Source organism: Pseudophryne corroboree, chromosome 1, assembly GCF_028390025.1.
Source record: "Pseudophryne corroboree isolate aPseCor3 chromosome 1, aPseCor3.hap2, whole genome shotgun sequence".
NCBI lineage: Eukaryota > Metazoa > Chordata > Amphibia > Anura > Myobatrachidae > Pseudophryne > Pseudophryne corroboree.
Genome location: NC_086444.1, coordinates 796,686,628 through 796,712,134, shown reverse-complemented (window position 1 = coordinate 796,712,134; position 25,507 = coordinate 796,686,628). Strand labels below are relative to the sequence as shown.

The 25,507-nt window shown below is 45.8% G+C and overlaps 1 protein-coding gene across 4 annotated transcripts in view; it reads left to right on the top strand.

The window, feature by feature from the left end:
- CFI (complement factor I) overlaps window positions 1–25,507 on the top strand; it is a 130,125-nt gene that overhangs the window by 25,875 nt on the left and 78,743 nt on the right. For all 4 annotated transcript variants that reach the window (XM_063918781.1, XM_063918790.1, XM_063918797.1 and 1 more), the window contains exon 4: window positions 10,544–10,713. In XM_063918781.1, the coding sequence (XP_063774851.1) occupies window positions 10,544–10,713 (170 nt within the window). The remainder of the gene's footprint in view (window positions 1–10,543; window positions 10,714–25,507) is intronic.

Here is a 25,507-nt window from a genome sequence, read left to right as displayed (position 1 = left end):
CCGGCAGGGTCCACAGGTTATCCACAGGATAACATTGGAATATATAAAGAAGCGACAGTGGATTTGCACCAATCGGTCAAAGCTTTTCGGCCTCCCAGCATGGAACGGGCCCGTCCATATATCCCCGCTTCCTGGCTCAGGCAAATAATTTTTTTGTTTGGTGCGGCAGGAGCCGAACCATGGTCAGAGGGCTGCTGGTTTTTAGCAGCTCTAAGCTTTCTTATTTTATTTTTATAGTCTTACTATTTTTTCTTGAGTGGTCTTTCTAAAAAGCGTCTTATACGTACCTTAGAAAGAGTCACTCCAACAACTCTCCGACGGGTCGCGACAACGCTTACCCACAAGTACAGTGCTTTTTCAGTGGGCATATGTGTCGGATATACTAGCAGGTCTAGCAGACGTTACCAGGCTGTGGCCGGAGCACGGGGAGAAGGTAAGGCATCGGTTCCGCTTAGAAGGGGATTATGGACACAGCTTAACTGTTTTGGGAGGAGACTACCAAACAGTCGCTGACACAGCTGCCACCTTGGGTGCACCAGCGCTAGGCCTTAGGGATCATAGGCTCCAGGTATAGTATGAGACCGCGATCCCTAGGGTTGGTGTCAGCAGTGGGGAGTCAGACGCTCTCCTGGTCGCCCCTTCCCCCAGTTCATGACTAGTTTCCTCCGAGTCTCACATCATGATCCATTTTCCCGCTTCATTATGAGACGCTGTATATGAAGGGGACTCAGTCGCAGCATAGGCGGCTGTGTGACTGGTACATCTGGGTTCACTGAGTGTCTGTGTTCACTATATTTTCATGGAGCGGCAGTGTACACTAGTAGAGTCTGGCACCACTCAGCGTTCGCAAATGTATTGATTGGTCCTTGAAGCAGGGTGAGTCTCCCTGTATCCTACTCTACTGAGTACGGGTAATACAGAACTAAGTATCTATCTACCTTTTTGAGTACAAATAGTTAGATAAGTGCCTATTGCATATGAGACTGTATACTATTAATGTTGTTTCTTTCGCTATGCGACTGAATACAGTAGATCTTTTTAAACATGATTCAGTAATATGTTCTCCTACATACTTGAAATGTATTTGTAGTTGATTATCTGCACATATTGCTTATTATACTAATGTATAACAGGTGACTGACTGCTAGTGTGATTGCTGACTTTACTATATCTGTCAGGTTTTTTTCCTATTCCGATCCTAAGTGCTGGTGCATAGCAGGGTAGGGTCGGATTGTATGTCATTTTAAAAAACTTTAAGTGATTACAGTCTCAAATTGTGTGTAAGTGTTGATTATTTATCATGTCTAAGAGTGGCAAAGGTGAGGAAGATACACTCACAGCAACACCAACACTCATATCATGTTTGCCTTGCAAAGCTGGGTTAACCTCTCAGGATATGATTCAGGATGGTGTGTGTGCAGATTGTTTTCGCTTTCACCAGGGTATCTTGAAAAATACAAGGCAGATTCAGGTGCAGGTTGATCCCCCTTGGGCTATGTTTGCACAAACATCCAGTATAGCTGAGCGGATAATTCCAACTCCTGTACCAGGGATAGGTTACACAATTAACCCTTACATGCAGCTTCCCACCTGTGGTTTATCACTTCCGGCTGCAGCCTCTCAAAGAAACAGGCTGATAAGCCAGTGGTAAGTAAATCTTCATCTTGGCTACACATGTTTCAGATGAGGATTCAATGGAGGATGAAAGCTCAATAAATTCTGGTTCTGCATAAGAAGAGGAAGAAGGTCTCAGCTCAGCAGATATAGCTGAGTTAATTTAGGCAATGAAAGCCATTCTATCCTTAGAGGAATCAGCAGAGCCTGTGTTAAAAACCAAGGCACCTGTGTTTAAACGTCCCAAAACAGTTAAGACTGAGTTTCCTGGGTCAGATCAGCTGATGGAAATCATGGAATAGGCTTGGGCTACACCCAGTAAGAAGTTTTGAATTCCTAGGAATTCCAATTATCCTCTTCCAGCTGGGGATTGTTTAAAAAGGGAGGTGGCTCCCAAAGTAGATACGCATGTGATTCGATTAGTGCGAAAATCTACATTACCTCTGCATTCAACATCATTAAATGATGTCACGGATAGGAGAGTGGATGTTTGTTTGTTTTTTTACATTTTTTCTCTGTCTGGGGAAGTCATAAGACCATCCATGGCTTCAGCTTGGATGGCAAAGGCAGTGGATGCCTGGGCTGATGCATTGGAAGGGGATCTTTCAATGGCATCTAGAGAGCAAAATTCCCATGTAGCACATATAAAACAGGCTGCAGTGTTCTTGGAAGAAGCAGCATTGGATATGGGTACTATTGTCTCCAGGGCATCAGCTTCAACAATCGCTGCTCACACAGCAGTTTGGCTACATACTTGGAAAGCTGATTCAGAATCTAAGAAGGTTTTGGAATCGTTACCTTTTTCTGGAGATATTCTTTTTGGTAAAGAATTGACAGATATTCTGGAGTCAGAAGCAGACTCCAAGAAGGTCAAGTTTCCTTCCACATACAAATTCAAACCTAAAGTTCCAGCTTTTTGGCCCTTTCGGTCTCAAGAAAAAGCTAACGGTAACAGTGATAGCAGGCAGTCCCAATACAACAAGTCTGGTAAGACTAAAAAGCATTGGGCTACCAGAGGACTGGTTGGTAAAACAGAAAATAAGCCAGGGATCCCAATGTCGGAATACTGACGGCCAAGATCCCAGCCTCCAGTTTTCCATACCGATACCCTACACACTTATGAATCATTAAAATAGCTGCCACAATTACTGAATAAAAAAACCACAGTAAAGTGATAATTATTCAGATGCAAAATATCAATATTTGGATATATCATTTGGCAGTGTTGGTTTAGTTATCATGAAGTGAAAGATATAGTAAATCTCACTGATGCTGCCTAGAAAATATCATCCCTCAACTGTCTGCACAAATAGATTAACATTTTGTATGATCTACAGAGCTTAATAGCTGAAACTAGAGTAAAAGTTTACCAATCATATATATCAAGAGTTTTAACACTGGATTGTATTGTAGTGTCACAAAAGAAGCAATTAATGTATCATGTAAAAGCATTTGCTAAACAGTGAGAGTGCTCCAGTTGTGATATGGGAATAGATATTGTGGTCAGATGAGACCAAGGCAAAAGTTCAAAGCTATAAGTATGTTGTAAATCTTAACACTAGGCCTGATTTGGATCTTGTACGCAAACCTGATGGTGTTTTGAGGCCAGGGCCTGCCTCTTCAAACCACAGCAGAGGAGTTCCAGCGGCTAGTGTGAGTGAGCTTAGGCTACGCAATAATTGCAGTCGATGGTCGCAATGGTGATTCGATGCTGTGTCTTAGGACACAGCACTCTGATTTGTTGTGATGGCAGGAAGCATCTTTTGTCTTCAGAAGCCTCTTATGGCATTAGCATATATTTGCATTGCTGCTACTGTACATCCAACAATGCTCGTGAAAGCTTACATTCTAAATATATGCCATATACTTGCATATATGGCATAGATACACAAGGATAGATGCTACCTATTGCATAATGGTCCACCAGATTGCTAGGTTCTTAATGGGTTGTATGATGATACCCCACAAAGTTATCCAAGTGTCAGGAGGGTGTGAGACTAAAGAAAGACAAGATATGTGATGTTATGAATACTCTACAGAGGATGTAATTAGATAGGGAAGCACTGAAGGTTATGTGGGTGGGTCTGGAATTTGATAGGCTTGTCTGAAGAGGTGAGTTTTCAGGGAACATTTAAAGGTTTGGAGACTAGAGGCGAGTCTTACTGTGCGTGGGAGGGCATTCCACAGAGTGGGTGAAGCCCGGATAAAGTCCTGTAATTTTGAGTGTGAACAAGTAATGCGTGTGGATGAGAGACGTAGATCTTGTGCAGAGCGGAGAGGTCGGGTAGGGAGATATTTTGAGATGAGTGAAGAGATGTATGTTGGTGCAGTTTGGTTAATAGCCTTGTATGTGAGTAAAAGTATTTTATATTTAATACGGTAGAATACCGGTAACCAATGGAGGGACTGACAGAGCGGATCTGCAGACGATGAACGTCTGGCAAGGAAGATTAGCCTCGCAGCTGCATTCAAAATGGATTGTAGTGGTGAGAGCCTATGTTTGGGAAGACCGGTCAGGAGACTATTACAATAATCAATGCGGGAGATAATGAGAGCATGGATTAGAGTTTTTGCTGTGTCTTGTGTAAGATAAGGGCGTATTTTGGATATGTTTCTTAGATGTATGTAACATGATCTTGAGACAGATTGAATGTGGGTAACAAAGGACAGTTCAGAGTCAAGAATGACACCTAGGCAGCGAGCTTGTGGGGTAGGGGTGATTGCAGAGTTCTCAACAGTGATAGAGATATCAGGTTGGAAACTACTATTGGCCGGTGGAAATATAATTAATTCTGTTTTGGAAATATTAAGTTTGAGGTGGCGAGATGTCATCCAAGATGAAATGGCAGAAAGGCATTCAGTGACACGGCCCAATACAGATGGTGACAAATCAGGGGAGGATAGGTAGATTTGAGTATCATCCGCATACAGATGGTACTGAAATCCGAAAGAGTTGATTAGTTTGCCAAGAGATGTGGTATAGATAGAGAAAAGCAGAGGACCTAGGACTGAGCCTTGCGGTACTCCAACTGAGAGAGGTAGCGAAGTAGAGGTGGAATCAGAGAAACAAACACTGAAGGAGCGATTAGATAGGTAGGATGAGAACCAAGAAAGGGCTGTGTCCTGAATACCTAGGGATTGTAGTGTTTGTATGAGAAGAGAGTGGTCAACAGTGTCAAAAGCAGCAGAGAGATCAAGGAGAATAAGGAGAGAGAAATGTCCTTTAGATTTAGCAGTGACCAAATCATTCACTACCTTAGTCAGTGCTGTCTCTGTGGAGTGTTGGGCACGAAATCCTGACTGAAGTGGGTCCAGTAGGCTGTGTGAGTTAAGAAAGTGTGTGAGGCGAGTGTAGGCAAGTCTCTCCAGTAGCTTGGAGGGGCATGGGAGCTGAGAGATGGGACGATAGTTAGAGAGAGAGTTCGGGTCAGAGTTTTGTTTTTTCAGAATGGGAGTAATCACTGCATGCTTGTATAGAGAAGGAAAGATACCAGTAGACAGGGAGAGATTACAGATTTTCGTTAAGGTTGGGATGAGCACAGTAGACAGAGCTTACTAATTTGTGAGGGTATAGAGTCAAGGGGAGAGGTATTAGAGTAGGCAGATGAAAAGAGTGCAGATACTTCATCTTCATTTGTAGGATCAAAGGAAGAGAAGGTGTTAGAGGGTTCAGGCAGGAAATTGAGCAGGTCACTTGCTGTGGAAGAGCATACCATTTCATTTCGGATCTTGTCAATCTTGTCCTTGAAATAGGAAGCAAGATCTTGCGCACTGACAGTGGCTGGTGGGTTAGGTGAGGGAGGGACAAGAAGTGATTTAAATGTATTAAAAAGTCGCTTGGGGTTAGAGGCTTGAGCAGAGATGAGAGATTGAAAATATGTTTGTTTGGCAGTGTCCAGAGCAGTACGATAAGAGTGGTAGGTGGTCTTATATGTGAGAAAGTCACTTGAACTACGAGATTTACGCCACTGGCGTTCAACTTTTCTTGAGAGTTTTTGTAAGTGTCTAGTGTATTTAGAGTGCCACGGTTGACATCTAAGTCTACGTGGAGTGTGATGGGTAGCTGGAGCCACTTCATCAAGTGCTGTTACTAGAGTTTGGTTAAGGTGTGACACAGCAGTCTCTGGAGAGGTGAATGTAGAAATTGGTGAAAGCAGTGGTTGCAGAGAGGTAGATAGTTGTTGAAAATTAATAGCGTTAATATTTCTGCGGGTAAGAGGTGTCCTTGTAGACTTTAGGGACATGGAGTTTGAAGTAATGGAGGAGAGCATGCATGTGATAAGGTTGTGATCTGAGAGAGGGAAAGGAGTGTTAGTGAGTTCAGAAACAGAGCATAGTCTGGTGAATACAAGATCAAGGCAGTGGCCCTCCTGATGAGTAGGGGAGTCAGTCCATTGGGAGAGGCCAAGAGAGGAGGTTAGAGAAAGTAGTTTAGAGGCATGGGGAGATTGTGGACTGTCAATAGAGAGATTGAAATCACCCATAATGATGGTGGAGATGTCAGAGGATAGAAAGTGAGGGAGCCATGCAGAAAAATCTTCCAGAAACTTTTTGGGTTGCCCAGGTGGGCGATAGATAGCTGCAACACGCAGAGAGAAAGGGGTGAAAATCCTAATAGAGTGTACTTCACAGGATGTAAATGTGAGTGAGGGAACAGGTGGTAAAACAATGTGCGTGTAACATTTGGATAGTAATATTCCAACACCCCCTCCTTTGATGTTACCAGGCCTGGGGGTGTGTGTGAAGTGGAGGCCACCATGTGACAGTGCTGCAGGGGAGGCAGTGTCTGATTGTGTGAGCCAGGTTTCTGTTATAGCCAGCATATTGAATTTGTTTGCTATGAAAAGGTCATGAATAGCTGTTAATTTGTTGCAAACAGAGCGTGCATTCCATAAAGCACATTTTAGTGACTTGGAGGTAGATGGGAGACAAGTGATGTTGATAAGGTTTGTTGATTTTATATTCTGTTGTGAATCAGCTGAATGTGAGCGTGGTATGTGGATGGGACCTGGATTTGGGGATATGTCACCAGCTAGTAGAAGCAGAAGAGAGAGATAGGTATAGTTAGGGGAGGTGTGTGATAGTTTCTTATGGTGACAGGTAGAGGATGTGACAGTTAGTGTACATAGATAGGTTAAAAGCTCATGAGTGTTAATAAGAGGGGAGTGGATTAATGAGGCTGCAATGTGTACAGAGCGATAAATAACAGGAATAGTGAAGGACGATGTCATTTTATAGAGGATACCATGAAGTGCTATGAGGAAAAAAAGTCTGTGGAGCATGGTGTTTATAAAGAGAAAAGTATAGATAGGAAAATGCTTATGGAAATTGTTAATCAAATGGTAGATTTACCTGCTTTCCAATGTTTTTCAATGTTTGTTCAACTGTTGGTTTAACTGTTCTTTTTAAAATTTCCTAACTTTGTAATTTCCAAACTTCGTATATTTCTAAACTCTGACAACTGCCCCATAACTGAATGCTAACATATACTAGTTCTAATTTACAACGGCTTCAGCTGAAGCTAATTGGACATCTAATCAAAGGAATTATATTACCCTGTGTTAAGTAAACACCAGGCCATGTATGCTAATAAACTCCACTCCACTGACCCACATCTATACAAGAGATATCAGCTATAAGCAAGTACTAATATTCTACAAATACAATTACATACACTGCTAAAATATACATTGGTGTGAATAGAGATCAAAGTTATAGTTTGCAGGGATCAGCAAGCAGAAATCGACATACATTTGAAAATATAGCATGGAGATGTCTGTGGGTTATTGCAGAGGTGTACTTATCAGCAAGCAGAAATCGACATACATTTGAAAATATAGCATGGAGATGTCTGTGGGTTATTGCAGAGGTGTACTTATCAGCAAGCAGAAATCGACATACATTTGAAAATATAGCATGGAGATGTCTGTGGGTTATTGCAGAGGTGTACTTATCAGCAAGCAGAAATCGACATACATTTGAAAATATAGCATGGAGATGTCTGTGGGTTATTGCAGAGGTGTACTTATCAGCAAGCAGAAATCGACATACATTTGAAAATATAGCATGGAGATGTCTGTGGGTTATTGCAGAGGTGTACTTATCAGCAAGCAGAAATCGACATACATTTGAAAATATAGCATGGAGATGTCTGTGGGTTATTGCAGAGGTGTACTTATCAGCAAGCAGAAATCGACATACATTTGAAAATATAGCATGGAGATGTCGTGTGAGCTTAGGCTACGCAATAATTGCAGTCGATGGTCGCAATGGTGATTCGATGCTGTGTCTTAGGACACAGCACTCTGATTTGTTGTGATGGCAGGAAGCATCTTTTGTCTTCAGAAGCCTCTTATGGCATTAGCATATATTTGCATTGCTGCTACTGTACATCCAACAATGCTCGTGAAAGCTTACATTCTAAATATATGCCATATACTTGCATATATGGCCTATTTCCCTATAGATTGTAAGCTTGCGAGCAGGGCCTTCCTACCTCTATGTCTGTCTGTTTTTACCCAGTTTTGTTCTATTACTGTTGTCCTAATTGTAAAGCGCAACGGAATATGCTGCGCTATATAAGAAACTGTTAATAAATAAAATAAATATCACCTGCCAGAGCAAGAAAAACACAGGCGGCACTCCACGGACTTGAATAGAAAAGCAGTTTATTAATAGAAAGACATCTTACAGTCCAACGTTTCAACACCGCGCAGGGTGTTTTTTCAAATAACAAACCGTGTGTTAACAGTGCTTACCTTAAATACCCAAGTCACACACACCTAGTGTACCGAGCGGACGCGGCGGGCGGGAGTCCCAGGCATCTTCGGCATCCGGCTTGCAGTGGATGACGTCACGGTAACCTAGCAACCGGTCAACTCTCCTCCCAGCACGTCCCGCTGAGACACTGTGAAACAGCAAACAGTGTAAACATTGGCCCTCATTCCGAGTTGTTCGCTCGTTCTTTTTCATCGCATCGCAGTGAAAATCCGCTTAGTACGCATGCGCAAAGTTCGCACTGCGACTGCGCCAAGTAACTTTACTATGAAGAAAGTATTTTTACTCACGGCTTTTTCTTCGCTCCGGCGATCGTAATGTGATTGACAGGAAATGGGTGTTACTGGGCGGAAACACGGCGTTTCAGGGGCGTGTGGCTGAAAACGCTACCGTTTCCGGAAAAAACGCAGGAGTGGCCGGAGAAACGGTGGGAGTGCCTGGGCGAACGCTGGGTGTGTTTGTGACGTCAACCAGGAACGACAAGCACTGAAATGATCGCACAGGCAGAGTAAGTCTGGAGCTACTCAGAAACTGCTAAGTCGTTAGTAATCGCAATATTGCGAATACATCGGTCGCAATTTTAAGAAGCTAAGATTCACTCCCAGTAGGCGGCGGCTTAGCGTGTGTAACTCTGCTAAATTCGCCTTGCGACCGATCAACTCGGAATGAGGGCCATTAACAGTGTTACATATTATGTGATATATAATGCAATATATAAAAAATTCAATAATAAAAAAAATTACAAAGTGATCGTAGTTAAGAGGAAACAAAATATTTAGTTTCCAATCTAGTGAAATAAAGGGGAAATAAGAATACTGTGCCAAATAGGCATATTAAAAATTGCTGAATATACTTGTAAACTATATATTATAACGAATTAGGTTAATAACCATAATAGCAATATACGTGACCAGTATTCTCCAGAAAGTCTGTTACTATACTAGGAATCCTGTTGCGGGCTGCCGCGGAAACATTTCTGTACCGTATCTCATCTTTTCAATAAAATTTTTCTTAAAAAAAATAAATAAAGGGCCTAATTCAGATCTGATCGCACCAGCAAATTTGTTAGCTAATGGGGAAAACCAGGGGGGTAATTCTGAGTTGATCGCAGCAAGGACTTTTTCTTAGCAGTGGGGACAGATATAACATGTGCAGAGAGAGTTAGATTTGGGTGGGTTATATTGTTTCTGTGCAGGGTAAATACTGGCTGCTTTATTTTTACACTGCAAATTAGATTACAGATTGAACACACCACACCCAAACCTAACTCTCTCTGCACATGTTATATCGGTATCCGGACTCCAGGTCGACAACAAAAAGGTCGACACACCTTGGGTCAAAGCCAATAGGTCGACACACCTTAGGGCGGCATGAACAAAAGGTCGACATGAACAATGTCGACATGGAAAAAGGTCGACATGAGTTTTTCACGATTTTTTATTTTTTGGAACTTTTTCATATTTAACGATCCACGCGGACTACGATTGGAACAGTAATCTGTGCCGAGCGAAGCGAGGCACCGTGCCCGAAGCATGGCGAGCGAAGTGAGCCATGCGAGGGGACACGGTGCACTAATTGGGGTTCCCGGTCACTCTACGAAGAAAACGACACCAAAAAAACATTAAAAACTCTTGTCAACCTTTTTCCATGTCGACCTTGTTCATGTCGACCTTTTGTACATGTCGACCTAAGGTGTGTCGACCTATTGGCGTTGGCCTAAGGTGTGTCGACCTTTTTGTTGTCGACCTGGAGTCGCAGACCCGTTGTATCTACACCCCCTGCAGTGCACATGGGGGGGTAATTCCATTTGGTTAGCAGTTGGGCAAAACCATGTGTAGATTTGGGTGGGGTGTGTTCAATCTGCAATCTAAATTGCAGTGTAAAAATAAAGCAGCCAGTATTTACCCTGCACAGAAACAACAATATACCCACCCAAATCTAACTCTCTCTGCAGATGTTATATCTGCCCCCCCCCCCCCTGTAGTGCACATGGTTTTGCCCAATTGCTAAAAAAAATCCTGCTGCGATCAATTTGGAATGACCCCCATGGTTTTGTCCATTAGCTAACATTTGCTGCTGCTATCAGATCTGAATTAGGCCCAAAGTAATTATCATTATAATGCTTGCCTTTTCTTTCTATATTTTTATTTAGAGGAGCTTCAAATGAGAAATTGAAAAATACATTCCAGGGTGACGAGAATACACAGTGTCTTAAGGTGACATGCAGAGGATCAGAGAGCACATTGGCTGAATGCACATTAAGGAAAAGCAAAAGTAGTGAAAATAAGCGGGCTTATGTTTCATGTTATGATGATAAAACAGGTGCGTAATTCTCTTATTTAAATAGCCATAAAAATGTTTTCACTCATTTGATTGAGAATATTGTAATTGGAGTCATGCTCAGGAGAAGCCTAGTATACCTCCCCACTGTCCTAGTTACGGTGGGACAGTGGCACTTTCCAGGGACTGTTCCACTGTCCGACCCGTGGGCTGCAGTGTCCTATGTGGTGTAGGAGACTTTTAGGGGGAGCAGTGTCATCGCTGCTCTGCATAGCATGCACTTTATCTATTCACAGTGCAGGGAGAGCCTGGGGGGCAGTCCAGCATCTCTACGAGTGCTTGGCATGGCCCCACAGTGATGCAATCGGGGGCGTGCTGTCATAGGTTCTCGTTTTACAAATGTAAATGTTGGGCGCAGAATCGACGACCTTGCGCAGGGGAAGAATGCTAAGAACATATAAACATACTTGTGTAGATATATGTAATATATGTACTGGCGTGTGTCTTTGATAGGCAGTGGCACTGTATGCCACAGCCAACGTGCAGAACCAGGGACTCAGCATTAGGCTTCCCGCTCCTAAGCCCGCCCCCAGACTCTTGTGAACTAGCCAATGAGAGTCTGGAGGTGGGCTTAGGAGAGGGAAGCCTAAAGCCGAGTTCTGGGTTCTGCAAGGCAGCTGTGGTATACAGCGCCGCTGCTGATCTGGGCACACACCAGCTAATATATATTACATACATCTACACATGTATGTTTATATGTGCAAGGTAGTCGGCGCTGAGCCGCCACTGGTTGTGAGGTATGGGCTAGAAGCATGGTGGTTTCCCTATAGAAGATACTATAGAAGATACTGCAGCTCAATCAATATCTCTACTAATATATAAATTTTAAAATGTATTCAACCAGCAAGGGCTGGATTTGAATACTGTTTACATTGATACCTATAACAGGCTGGAGCAGTGGCGGAACTACCGCCAGTGCAGGCAGTGCCTTGCACTGGTGCCCGCCACTGCCACGGGGCCCAAAGACAGCGCGGCACTGCCCCTGTTTTGCATAGAGAGGTTCCGATGCCGTTTCCTGCACACAGCGCTAAAATGTCTAGTTACGCCACTGTTGCTAGATATCCATTTCCCTGGCCTTGAGCAGGTCCCCCCTCACCAGATCCTCTCCAGGGGTGAGGGGGTGGACTTGGACAGGATGTGGGGGCAAAGCATTTTGTTGCACCTGGGCCCACCGCTCGCTAGTTCCGCCACTGGGTTGGAGTCAAGTACATAAAATAGTGGTCGAATGTGACACTGTATATTATACTTGCAGCAAAAACAGGAGTCGGTTGGTGGTAGGAAAATAAGAATTTACTCACCGGTAATTCTATTTCTCGTAGTCCGTAGTGGATGCTGGGGACTCCGTAAGCACCATGGGGAATAGACAGGCTCTGCAGGAGACTGGGCACTCTAAAGAAAGATTAGGTACCATCTGGTGTGCACTGGCTTCTCCCTCTATGCCCCTCCTCCAGACCTCAGTTAAGGAAACTGTGCCCGGAAGAGCTGACATTACAAGAAAAGAATTTGGAATCCAGGGTAAGACTCATACCAGCCACACCAATCACACCGTACAACTTGTGATAACCTTACCCAGTTGACAGTATGAACAACAACTGAGCATCACTCAAAAAGGATGCCACATAACAATAACCCTTTATTAAGCAATAACTATATACATGTATTGCAGAAAGTCCGCACTTGGGACGGGCGCCCAGCATCCACTACGGACTACGAGAAATAGAATTACCGGTGAGTAAATTCTTATTTTCTCTGACGTCCTAGTGGATGCTGGGGACTCCGTAAGGACCATGGGGATTATACCAAAGCTCCCAAACGGGCGGGAGAGTGCAGATGACTCTGCAGCACCGCATGGGCAAACACAAAGGTCCTCCTCAGCCAGGGTATCAAACTTGTAGAATTTTGCAAATGTGTTTGAACCCGACCAAGTAGCAGCTCGGCAAAGCTGTAATGCCGAGACCCCTTGGGCAGCCGCCCAAGAAGAACCCACCTTCCTTGTGGAATGGGCTTTTACTGATTTTGGATGCGGCAACCCAGCCGCAGAATGAGCCTGCTGAATCGTGTTACAGATCCAGCTAGCAATAGTTTGCTTTGAAGCCGGAGCACCCAGCTTGTTGGATGCACACAGGATAAACAGCGAGTCAGTTTTCCTGACTCCAGCCGTTCCGGATACATAAATCTTCAAAGCCCGGACTACGTCCAACCACTTAGAGTCCTCCAAGTCACGAGTAGCCGCAGGCACCACAATAGGTTGGTTCAAATGAAAAGATGATACCACCTTTTACAGGAATTTCAGACGAGTCCGCAATTCTACCCTGTCCATATGGAAAACCAGGTAGGGGCTTTTACATGACAAAGCCGCCAATTCTGACACAGGCCTAGCCAAGGCTAAGGCCAACAGCATGACCACTTTCCACGTGAGATACTTGAGCTCCACGGTCTTCAGTGGCTCAAACCAGTGGGATTTCAGGAAACTCAACACCACGTTAAGATCCCAAGGTGCCACTGCTGGCACAAAAGGGGGCTGAATATGCAGCACTCCCTTAACGAACGTCTGAACCTCAGGCAGTGAAGCCAGTTCTTTTAGAAAGAAATTGGATAGGGCCGAAATGTGGACCTTTATGGACCCTAATTTTAGGCCCATAGTCACTCCTGACTGTAGGAAGTGCAGGAATCGACCCAGCTGGAATTCCTCTGTAGGGGCCTTCCTGGCCTCACAGCAAGCAACATATTTTTGCCATATACGGTGATAATGCTTCGCTGTCACGCCCTTCCTAGCCTTTATTAGCGTAGGAATAACTGCATCCGGAATGCCTTTTTCCGCTAGGATCCGGCGTTCAACCACCATGCCGTTAAACGCAGCCGCGGTAAGTCTTGGAACAGACAGGGCCCCTGTTGTAACAGGTCCTGTCTGAGAGGCAGAGGCCATGGGTCCTCTGTGAGCATTTTTTGCAGTTCCGGGTACCAAGTCCTTCTTGGCCAATCCGGAGCAATGAATATTGTTCTCACTCCTCTTTTTCTTACAATTTTCAGCACCTTTGGTATGAGAGGAAGAGGAGGAAACACATAGACCGACTGGAACACCCACGGTGTTACTAGTGCGTCCACAGCTATCGCCTGAGGGTCCCTTGACCTGGCGTAATACCTTTTTAGCTTTTTGTTGAGGCGGGACGCCATCATGTCCACCTGTGGCAGTTCCCACCAATTTGCAATCGGCGTGAAGACTTCCTGATGAAGTCCCCACTCTCCAGGGTAGAGGTCGTGCCTGCTGAGGAAGTCTGCTTCCCAGTTGTCCACTCCCGGAATGAACACTGCTGACAGTGCACTTACGTGATTCTCCGGCCAGCGAAGAATTCTGGTGGCTTCTACCATCGCCACCCTGCTCCTTGTGCCGCCTTGGCGGTTTACATGAGCCACTGCGGTCTGACTGGATCAGAACCGGTTGGTCGCGAAGCAGGATCTCCGCTTGACTTAGGGCGTTGTATATGGCCCTTAGTTGATGTGAAGGCAAGTCATCTGACTTGACTACAGCCCTTGGAAATTTCTTCCCTGTGTGACTGCCCCCCACCCTCGGAGGCTTGCATCCGTGGTCACCAAGACCCAGACCTGAATGCCGAATCTGCGACCTTCGAGAAGGTGAGCACTCTGCAGCCACCACAGAAGAGACACCCTGGCTCTGGGGGATAGGGTGATTAACCGATGCATCCGAAGATGTGATCCGGACCACTTGTCCAGTAAGTCCCATTGGAAGGTCCTCGTATGGAACCTGCCGAAGGGAATGCGTCAGGAATCGACTTACCGCTGTTATGTCTGTCCGCCGGAGCGGACTCCGTCCGGGGTCACTGCATGTTGCTGTCACCTGTCACCCTGCTCGTGGATACCATCTCAGGCCTGGGAGCGCCCCTGGAGTCAACGGGCGTGTGGGCGCGCCGCGTCCCAGCCGGGCCGCGTCATGGGCGCCGCCATGACAGTTTTCCCCAGTGTAAGTGCGGCAGTCAATCCGGAGCTTGGCCGCACCTCCTCGTCTCACTCCAGCCAATACCTGCCGGTCAGGGGGTATATCAGGAGCTGCAGGGTGAGTCAGAGGTTGTCCTGAACTTTGTGTCACTCCTGCGACCCGTGTGTCTGGACCTGTTCTCCTGTTCCTCCGTGTTCCTGGATATTCTCCTGATCCTCCGTGCTCCTGGATATTCTTCTGTACCTGTTACTTCCGTGGAACTACAAGTACCAGCACCAGCAATACCTTTCTGGCTTCACACCTTCTACACCTGCAGTGTGCTCCAGCCTACAGCAGTAGAGACTCCTTCTCCAGGTGCATTCCGTCATCTCACCTGTGATTCAGCCTGCATGCTGATTGTGCACTTCCAACAGCACAGTGAACATTACCATCCAGTCTCCTGCATTGCTACCAGGTTTGCTACCATTATTCCACCTCTGCTGGCTCCACGTTTTAATTACTCTGGTTCCATTTCTGCATTACAAACTCTGCCATAGACTTTCAAGTTTCAAACCATATTATATCATTGCCATTACCATTGCCGTTACCATTGTCATTTCCATTGCATTCGTTTGTTTTACTTTCTGCTGCTTTATTATCTGGACTTTCTGTTATTAATAAATCTACATTGTGCACATGCGCAGAAACCCAATACTGCCTCCTCACTTCATTCCACCTACCTCCACTGACCCACTAGCGCCCCCTCCGGGGACACAAACTAAACCGACTCTGACAGAATGGCCTCGTATGATGCCACCCTCCTTCCAAGGACTCAAGTGCAGTGATGCACTGACCCCTGTTTTGGTTTTAATAGATTCCTGACCAGTGTCCCGAGCTCCTGAGCTCTCTCTATCTGGTCTGTATCTAGGATCATGCCTAGGAGAGGCAGATGAGTTGTAAGAACCAACTGCGACTTTGGAATATATAGAATCCAGCCGTGTTGCCGTTACACTTCCAGAGAAAGTGATACGCTGTTCAGCAACTGCTCTCTTGATCTCGCTTTTATGAGGATATCGTCCAAGTACGTGATAATAGTGACACCTTGCTTCCGCAGGAGCACAATCATTTCCGCCATTACCTTGGTGAACATTCTCAAGGCCGTGGAGAGACCAAACGGCAACCTCTGAAATTTGTAATGACAATCCCGTACCGTAATTCTGAAGTACGCCTGATGAGGTAGATAAATGGGGACATGAAGGTATGCATCCTTTATGTCCCGAGTCACCTTTCAGGCTTGCAATAACCGCTCTTAGCGATTCCAACTTGAACTTGAACCTTTTCAGGTATATGTTCAGGGATTATAAATTCAATATGGGTCCGACCGAACCGTCTGGTTACGGGACTACAACATGGTCGAATAATAACCCCCTCCTTGTTGAAGGATGGGAACCTTGACCACCACCTGTTGAAGATACAATTTGTGAATTGCAGTTAACGCTGTTTCCCTCACGTGGGGGGGAAGCCGGCAGGGCCGTCGGTGAGGGGGAATCTTCTCAAAGTCCAGCTTATATCCCTGAGACACAATATCTATTGCCCAGGGATCTAACAGGGAGTGAACCCACTTGTGGCTGAACTTACGAAGGCGTGCCCCCACCGGGCCTAGCTCCGCCTGTGGAGCCCCAGCGGCATGCGGTGGATTTTTGTAGAGGCCAGGGAGGACTTCTGTTCCTGGGAACTAGCTGTGTTGTGCAGCTTCGTTCCTCTGCCGCCGCCTCTGGCAAGAAAGGACGCACCTCGGACTTTCTTGTTTCTTTATTCGAAAGGCTGCATTTGATAATGTCGTGCTTTCCTAGGCTGTGCAGGAATATAAGGCAAAATATCAGAATTTACCAGCTAAAGCTGTGGAGACCAGGTCCGAGAACCCTTCTCCACACAATCCTCAGCCTTCCATATGCCCCTTAAGTCGGCATCATCTGTCCATTGCATATTCTACAGGACACGTCAAGCAGAAATCGACATAGCTTTGACTCTAGGACCCAGTATACTCATGTCTCTTTGGGCATGTTTTATATATATATATATATCTATCTCTTAAGACAGCATCTTCAATATATCTATCTATCTATCTATCTATCTATCTATCTATCTATCTATATCTATATATATATCTATATATACATATATATACATATATATATATATATATATATATCTATATGCATACTAGGGTCTCAATCTCTGCTGATAAGGTAACTGTCCATGCTGCCACAGCGCTATAAACCCATGCCGACACAATCGCCGGTCTGAGTAGTGTACTAGAATGTGCACGCTATCTGCGGGATCCCTGAGAACAGCTAGTGCTACCGTCTGGGCAAACGTGACACCCTAGGGGAAGATTCCCATCACATCCTGGCCCTAATGGGGAAAGGATGCTGCCTGAGAATTCCTTGTGGGAAGCTGCAGTTTCTTGTCTGGAGATTCCCGCTCTTTTTCCTCATGAGAGGAGGGAAATTTACCTCAGCTTTTTTTCCCTTAACATGTGTACCCTTGTGTCAGGGACTAATGAGTCATCAGTGATATGCAAATCATCTTTTATTACAATAATCATATATTGAATACCTTTCAGCCATTTTGGCTGTAACTTTGCATTATCGTAGTCGACACTGGAGTCAAACTCCGTGTCGATATCAGTGTTTATTATTTTGGATAGTGAGCATTGTGAGATTCTGAAGGTCTCTGTGACATAGGGACATACATAGGTAGATTTCCTGTCTGTTCTCTAATCTTTTGTGCAATAAATTCACCTTGGCACTTACACATATCCAAACAGGTGTCGGCGTTGTCGACGGAGACACCCTCTCACACACATATTTTCTCTATCTCCTCCTTAGGGGAGCCTTTTACCTCAGACATGTCGACACGCGTACCGACACACCACACACACAGGGGATGCTCTATTTGAAAACAGTTCCCCCACAAGGCCCTTTGGAGAGACAGAGAGAGAGTATGCCAGCACACACCCCGGCGCTATATAACCCAGGGATTACACTACAACTCAGTGTTTACCCAGTAGCTGCTGTATATACAAATTTGCGCCTAAATTTATGTGCCCCCTCCCCCTCTTTTCACCCTTTGTGTATCTGGATACTGCAGGGGAGAGCCTGGGGAGCTTCTTTCCAGCGGAGCTGTGAAGAGAAAATGGCGCTGGTGTGCTGAGGAAGAAGGCCCCGCCCCCTCAGCGGCGGGCTTCTGTCCCGCTTTCTGTGTGAAAAAATGGCGGGGGTTTTTACATATATACAGTGCCTGACTGTATATATGTATTTTTTGCCGAAAAGGTACTGCAATTGCTGCCCAGGGCGCTCCCCCCCCCCCCCCCCCCCCAGCGCCCTGCGCCCTACAGTGACCAGAGTGTGAAGATGTGCTGGGATCAATGGCGCACAGCTGCGGTGCTGTGCGCTACCTTAAATGAAGACAGGAGTCTTCTGCCACCGATTTCGCTGTCTTCAAGCTTCTGTTCTTCTGGCTCTGCGAGGGGGACGGCGGCGCGGCTCCGGGAACGGACGATCGAGGACAGGTGCCTGTGTTCGAACCCTCTGGAGCTAATGGTGTCCAGTAGCCTAAGAAGCGCAACCTAGCTGCAGATAGGTAGGTTTTCTTCTCTCCCCTCAGTCCCACGTAGCAGTGAGTCTGTTGCCAGCAGAAACTCACTGAAAATAAAAAACCTAACAAATACTTTCTTTTACTAGCAGGCTCAGGAGAGCCCACTAGGAGCACCCAGCTCTGGCCAGGCACAGATTCTAACTGAGGTCTGGAGGAAGGGCATAGAGGGAGGAGCCAGTGCACACCTGATAGTACCTAATCTTTCTTTAGAGTGCCCAGTCTCCTGCGGAGCCCGTCTATTCCCCACGGTCCTTACGGAGTCCCCAGCATCCACTAGGACGTCAGAGAAAATATCTTAAGAACAATGCATAAGTAATTGCAAAGTCTCTTGGCACGAAGCCTCTATAAATGTGAAGTCTTTGTCACGGCTCGGATAAGTGAGGTATCCGGAGAAGACTCTTCAGCGTGATTGCCAGTAAGGCTGGTGTGCAGGAAGCAGGGTAGACGTATATACTTCTTCTCCATAGGCCAGATTGGAAATAGTAATAATAATCACTTGCAATCCACTACAAGAGAGATTACGAAAAAAGAAAACTCTTGTTTTTGGGGGCACTCTTAGATTTCCGTTTTTAAATTAAAACATAACTTTTATTTTAGAAAAAAGACTCACAGAGACTAACATACATAAAACACATCATACAATTCCAGCATAATACCCTCAGAGGCATATAATAATCAAGTAAATTAATCAATATTAATTCAGTTTAAATGCTGGCTGTATTTGGAAGACCTCTTCCTTTATGAAAAAAATATTTTTTTCTTGATATTTTCTATGTTGTTTATAAAAGGCTAGAGCAAAGTTTGTCAGGAAGAGAGACATACAGTATTTACTGTACAGGTTGAGTATCCCATATCCAAATATTCCGAAATACGTAATATTCCGAAATACGTAATTTTTTGAGTGAGAGTGATTTAGTGAAACCTTTGTTTTTTGATAGCTCAATGTACACAAACTTTGTTTAATACACAAAGTTATTAAAAATATTGTATTAAATGACCTTCAGGATGTGTGTATAAGGTGTATATGAAACATAAATTAATTGTGTGAATGTAGACACACTTTGTTTAATGCACAAAATTATAAAAAATATTGCCTAAAATGACCTTCAGGCTGTGTATAAGGTGTATATGAAACATAAATGCATTCTGTGCTTAGACTTGGATTCCATCACCATGATATCTCATTATGGTATGCGATTATTCCAAAATACGGAAAAATCCGATATCCAAAATACTTCTGGTCCCAAGCATTTTGGATAAGGGATACTCAACCTGTACCAGGTTTCTGCTTTTGAAAATCTGCCCTATTGAGGCATTGAAATCTCAATGAGAGAACCACAGTTGGTACAGTTGATATTTGTCTCACAGTACCTGCATCTGCTGTTAACCCTTATTGTGCAGGAATGACTGCAAGGGTTAATGAGAGTGAAGGAGAGAGGTCTTTGCTGTGTTATTGGATGTAATAATTACAAAATGTACATAACAATATATTTGCCCAGAGACAAATTATAGGTGAAGAATCAATATATTAGCATAAAAAAGTTGTATTACTGTGATAGATTTAATAAATGCTCAAAAAGAGTCTTGTTAATATAATATAGTTTTGTTTATATTGACTGCTTTTGTACTGTGTGTTCAATTAAGCCAGTTGAGTACAGCTTTCTTAAGAAGTAAGCTTTCCGCTCCACTACAAGATGCAGCTTAGAATTTAATAGAGAGGTCCCCACTCTCTTACAAATAGTAAATACAATATACAGTAGATCCTAACGCTTCTTAATCAGGGTGTAGACAATTTTCAAATAAAATACAGTTCAAAACGTGCTTCACGTGCCTAATGGGAAATTCACCACTGGGGAACGCTAATAAAATCTAAAGGACTAGATTGCTTAGATTTTAAGCATGATCGCTCCATGTGTATCCCTCACAGCGATAGCGATGTGCAGCCCTGCACATCGCTATCGCTGCTGCTAGATTGGCCTCCATGCAGGGAGGTTAGATTGGTTAGAAATGGCCCTGACCAGGTGGAATTAGCTGTTTTTGTGTACTGTACCATAAATTAAGGTATAGTTGGTCGGCCAAAAGTGTTTTTTTTTCTTTGCGTGTTTGTCTTTACAAAGATCCTTTACACTGTGGGTCAACAGTCAATAGGTCGACAAGGTCAAAAGCTGACAGTTTAAAGGTTGAAATGTACTTAGGCTGACAAGGTTAACAGGGTCAAAAAGTCGACATAAAAAAAAGTTTGACATGATTTTTCATGATTTTTAGGGTTGGAGTTAGGGCTAGGCACTTGGGGAGGGTTAGGCTACGGAATAGGTTTACGGTTAGAGTTAAAATAACATGAAAAAAATGTGTCAATCTTTTTTTTGTCAACCTTTTGACCCTGTCAACCATTTAACTGTCGCCCCTCTGACCATGTCGACCTATAGACTGTCGACCATCTGGTGTTGACCTATTGACTATCTAGACCAGGGGTGGGGAACCTTTTTCTACCGAGGGCCATTTAGATATTTATAAAATCCTTCGGGGGCCATACAAAAATGATCAACTTAAAAATTAGCCTGCCCCCCAGTAGTTATGCCCCTTAGTGGTACTGAGTGCGCACGCCCAAAAATGGGTGTGGCCAATTAAAATGGGACGTGATACACATACTGTATGCCCCCAATAGTGCAGTGCCAGATACACATATGCCGCCACAGTGCCAGAAACACATATGCCGCCACAGTGCCAGATACACAAATGCCCCCACAGTGCCAGATACACAAATGTCCAACAGTGCCAGATACACATATGCCAGTGCAGTGCCAGATACACAAATGCCCCCACAGTGCCAGAAAGACAAACGTCCCACAGTGCCAGATACACAAATACCCCCACAGTGCCAGATACACATATGCCAGTGCAGTGCCAGATACACAAATGCCCCCACAGTGCCAGAAACACAAATGTCCCAGTGTCAGATACACAAATGTCCCACAGTGCCAGATACACAAATGCCCCCACAGTGCCAGATACACATTGCTCTACACATGCCCCCCACCCCACTGTGCTGCTCACTGCAGCTGCTGTGTGTCAGGGGAGGGGAGGGGAGGAAAGCGCAGCGTGCACCTCTCCTGCCCCTTAGTGCTCCGTCCGGCAGAGTGTCTCAGCTGTTAGGGGCCAGGCAGGGAGGAGAGCGCAGCTATGTCTGGCGGAAGCGGCGTGTAGGACCTTAAACCAGCCGCCAGTTTGTGAGCCAATCAGAGCTCGCGGACCGGCAGCGGCAGCTCCTGATTGGCTGCCGGTCCACGAGCTCTGATTGGCTCATGAACCGGCGGCTGGTTTGAGATCCTACCCGCCGCTGCCTAAGGACATAGCTGCGCCCTCCTCCCTGCCCTGACAGCTGAGGCACGCTGCTGCCGGACTGAGGTGCAGCGTGTCTTGCTGACACACAGCAGCGGGTGGGCCGGAACAAATGGCTTTGCGGGCCTTATACAGCCCGCGGGCCGGAGGTTCCCCACCCCTGAGCTAGATCAAGGGTCTTGAAACTGCAGCCCTCCAGCTGCTGTGGAACTACACATCTCAGCATGCCCTGCCTCAGTTTTAGCATGCCTTAATAGCAAAACTGTGGAAGGCGGGGCAACAAGTTGAAGACCCATAATTTAGCCATTACCAATTTTTTAATCCGCACCAGCATTGTTTTATGGGGAGATGTACTAAGCAGTGATAAAAGTTGAGAAGTGAGCCAGTGGAGAAGTTGCCCATGGCAACCAATCAGCTGCTCGATAATAAGATTTTACTCACCGGTAAATCTATTTCTCGTAGTCCGTAGTGGATGCTGGGACTCCGTAAGGACCATGGGGATTAGCGGCTCCGCAGGAGACTGGGCACAGCTAAAGAAAGCTTTAGGACTACCTGGTGTGCACTGGCTCCTCCCACTATGACCCTCCTCCAGACCTCAGTTAGGATACTGTGCCCGGAAGAGCTGACACAATAAGGAAGGATTTTTGAATCCCGGGTAAGATTCATACCAGCCACACCAATCACACCGTATAACTCGTGATACTATACCCAGTTAACAGTATGAAATATAACTGAGCCTCTCCACAGATGGCTCAACAATAACCCTTTAGTTAAGCAATAACTATAAACAAGTATTGCAGACAATCCGCACTTGGGATGGGCGCCCAGCATCCACTACGGACTACGAGAAATAGATTTACCGGTGAGTAAAATCTTATTTTCTCTGACGTCCTAAGTGGATGCTGGGACTCCGTAAGGACCATGGGGATTATACCAAAGCTCCCAAACGGGCGGGAGAGTGCGGATGACTCTGCAGCACCGAATGAGCAAACTCTAGGTCCTCCTCAGCCAGCGTATCAAACTTGTAGACTGTTGCAAAAGTGTTTGAACCCGACCAAGTAACAGCTCGGCAAATATTGTAAAGCCGAGACCCCTCGGGCAGCCGCCCAAGAAGAGCCCCTTTCCTCGTGGAATGGGCTTTTACAGATTTAGGGTGCGGCAGTCCAGTCGCAGCATGTGCAAGTTGAATCGTGCTACAGATCCAGCGAGCAATAGTCTGCTTAGAAGCAGGAACACACAGCTTGTTGGGTGCATACAGGATAAATAGCGAGTCAGTTTTCCTGACTCCAGCCGTCCTGGAAACATATACTTTTCAGGGCCCTGACTACGTCCAGTAACTTGGAATCCTCCAAGTCCCAAGTAGCCGCAGGCACCACAACAGGTTGGTTCACATGAAAACTGATACCACCTTAGGAAGGAATTGGGAACGAGTCCTCAATTCCGCCTTAGCCATATAAAATACAGATAAGGGCTTCTGTATGACAAAGCCGCCAATTCTGATACACGACTGGCCGACGCCAAGGCCCACAGCATGACCACTTTCCACGTGAGGTATTGTAGCTCCACGGATTTAAGTGGCTCAACCCAATGCGACTTCAGGAAATCCAACACCACGTTGAGATCCCACAGTGCCACTTGAGGCACAAACGGGGGCTGACTATGCAGCACTCCCTTAACAAAAGTCTGAACTTCAGGCAGTGAAGCCAGTTCTAGTTTGGAAGAAATCGATAGAGCCGAAATCTGGACATTAATGGAACTCAATTTTAGGCCCATAGTCACCTCTGACTGTAGGAAGTGCAGAAATCGACCTAGCTGAAATTTCTCCTCTGGGGCCTTCCTGGCCTCATAGCACGCAACATATTTCCTCCATATGCGGTGATAATGGTTTGCGTTCACTTCTGTCCTAGCTTTAAATAGCGTAGGGATAACTTCCTCCGGAATGCCCTTTTTCTTCAGGATCCGGCGTTCAACCGCCAGGCCTTCAAACGCAGCCGCGGTACGTCTTGGAACAGACAGGCCCCCTGCTGCAGCAGGTCCTGTCTGAGCGGCAGAGGCCATGGGTCCTCTGAAATCATCTCTTGGAGTTCCGGGTACCAAGCTCTTTTTGGCCAACCCGGAACAATGAGTATAGTTCTTACTCCTCTCCTTCTTATTATTCTCATTACCCTGGGTAAGAGAGGCAGAGAAGGGAACACATACACCAACTGGTACACCCACGGTGTTACCAGAGCGTCCACAGCTATCGCCTGAGGGTCCCTTGACCTGGCGCAATATCTTTGTAGCTGTTTGTTGAGGCGGAACGCCATTATGTCCACCTGTGGCCTTTCCCAACGGTGTACAATCATTTGGAAGACTTCTGGATGAAGTCCCCACTCTCCCGGGTGGAGGTCGTGTCTTCTGAGAAAGTCTGCTTCTCAGTTGTCCACTCCGGGAATGAACACTGCTGGCAGTGCTAACACATGATTTTCCGCCCATCGGAGAATCCTTGTGGCTTCTGCCATCGCCATCCTGCTTCTTGTGCCGCCCTGTCAGTTTACATGAGCGACCGCCGTGATGTTGTCTGACTGGATCAGCACCGGCCGGTGTTGAAGCAGGGGTCTAGCCTGACTTAGGGCATTGTAAATGGCCCTTAGTTCCAGAATATTTGTGTGTAGGGAAGTCTCCTGACTTTTCCATAGCCTTGGAAGTTTCTTCCCTGTGTGACTGCCCCCCAGCCTCAAAGGCTGGCATCCGTGGTCACCAGGACCCAGTCCTGTATGCCGAGTCTGCGGCCCCCTAGAAGATGAGCACTCTGCAGCCACCACAACAGCGACACCCTGGCCCTTGGAGACAGGGTTATCCGCCGATGCATCTGAAGATGCGACCCGGACCACTTGTCCCACAGATCCCACTGGAAGATCCTTGCATGGAACCTGGCGAATGGAATTTCTTCGTAAGAAGCTACCATCTTTCCATGGGCTCGCGTGCATTGATGCACCGACACCTGTATCTGTATTAGGAGGTCTCTGTCTAGAGACGACAACTCCTTGGACTTCTCCTCCAGGAGAAACCCTTTTTATCCTGTTCTGTGTCCAGAACCATACGCAGGAACAGTAGACGCATCGTAGGAACCAGCTGCGACTTTGGAATATTCAGAAACCAGCCGTGCTGTTGTAGCACTTTGCTACTCCGACGAACAACTGCTCCCTGGACCTCGCCTTTATAAGGAGATCGTCCAAGTACGGGATAATTATTTCGGCTATTACCTTAGTAAATACCCTCGGTGCCGGGGACAGACCAACGGCAACGTCTGGAATTGGTAATGACAATCCTGTACCACAATTTTGAGGTACTCCTGGTGAAGAGGGTAAATAGGGACATGCAGGTAAGCATCCTTGATGTCCAGTGATACCCTGAGATTCTCCAGGCTTGCAATAATCGCCCTGAGCGATTCCATTTTGAACTTGAACCTTCGTATATAAGTGTTCAAGGCTTTCAATTTTAGAATGGGTCTCACCGAACCGTCTGGTTTCGGTACCACAACATTTTGGAATAGTAACCCCCGCCTTGTTGAAGGAGGGGTACCTTGATTTCACCTGCTGGAAGTACAGCTTGTGAATTGCCGCCAGTACTACCTTTCTCCGAGGCAGCAGGCAAGGCTGATGTGAGGTAACGGCAAGGGAGAGTCGCCTCGAACTCCAGCCTGTATCCCTGTGATACTATTTGCAGAATCTAGGGATCCACCTGTGTGCAAGCCCACTGGTCCCTGAAGTTCCCGAGACGCGCCCCTACCGCACCTGTCTCCACATGTGTAGCCCCAGCGTCATGCGGTGGACTCAGAGGAAGCGGGGGAAGATTTTTGAT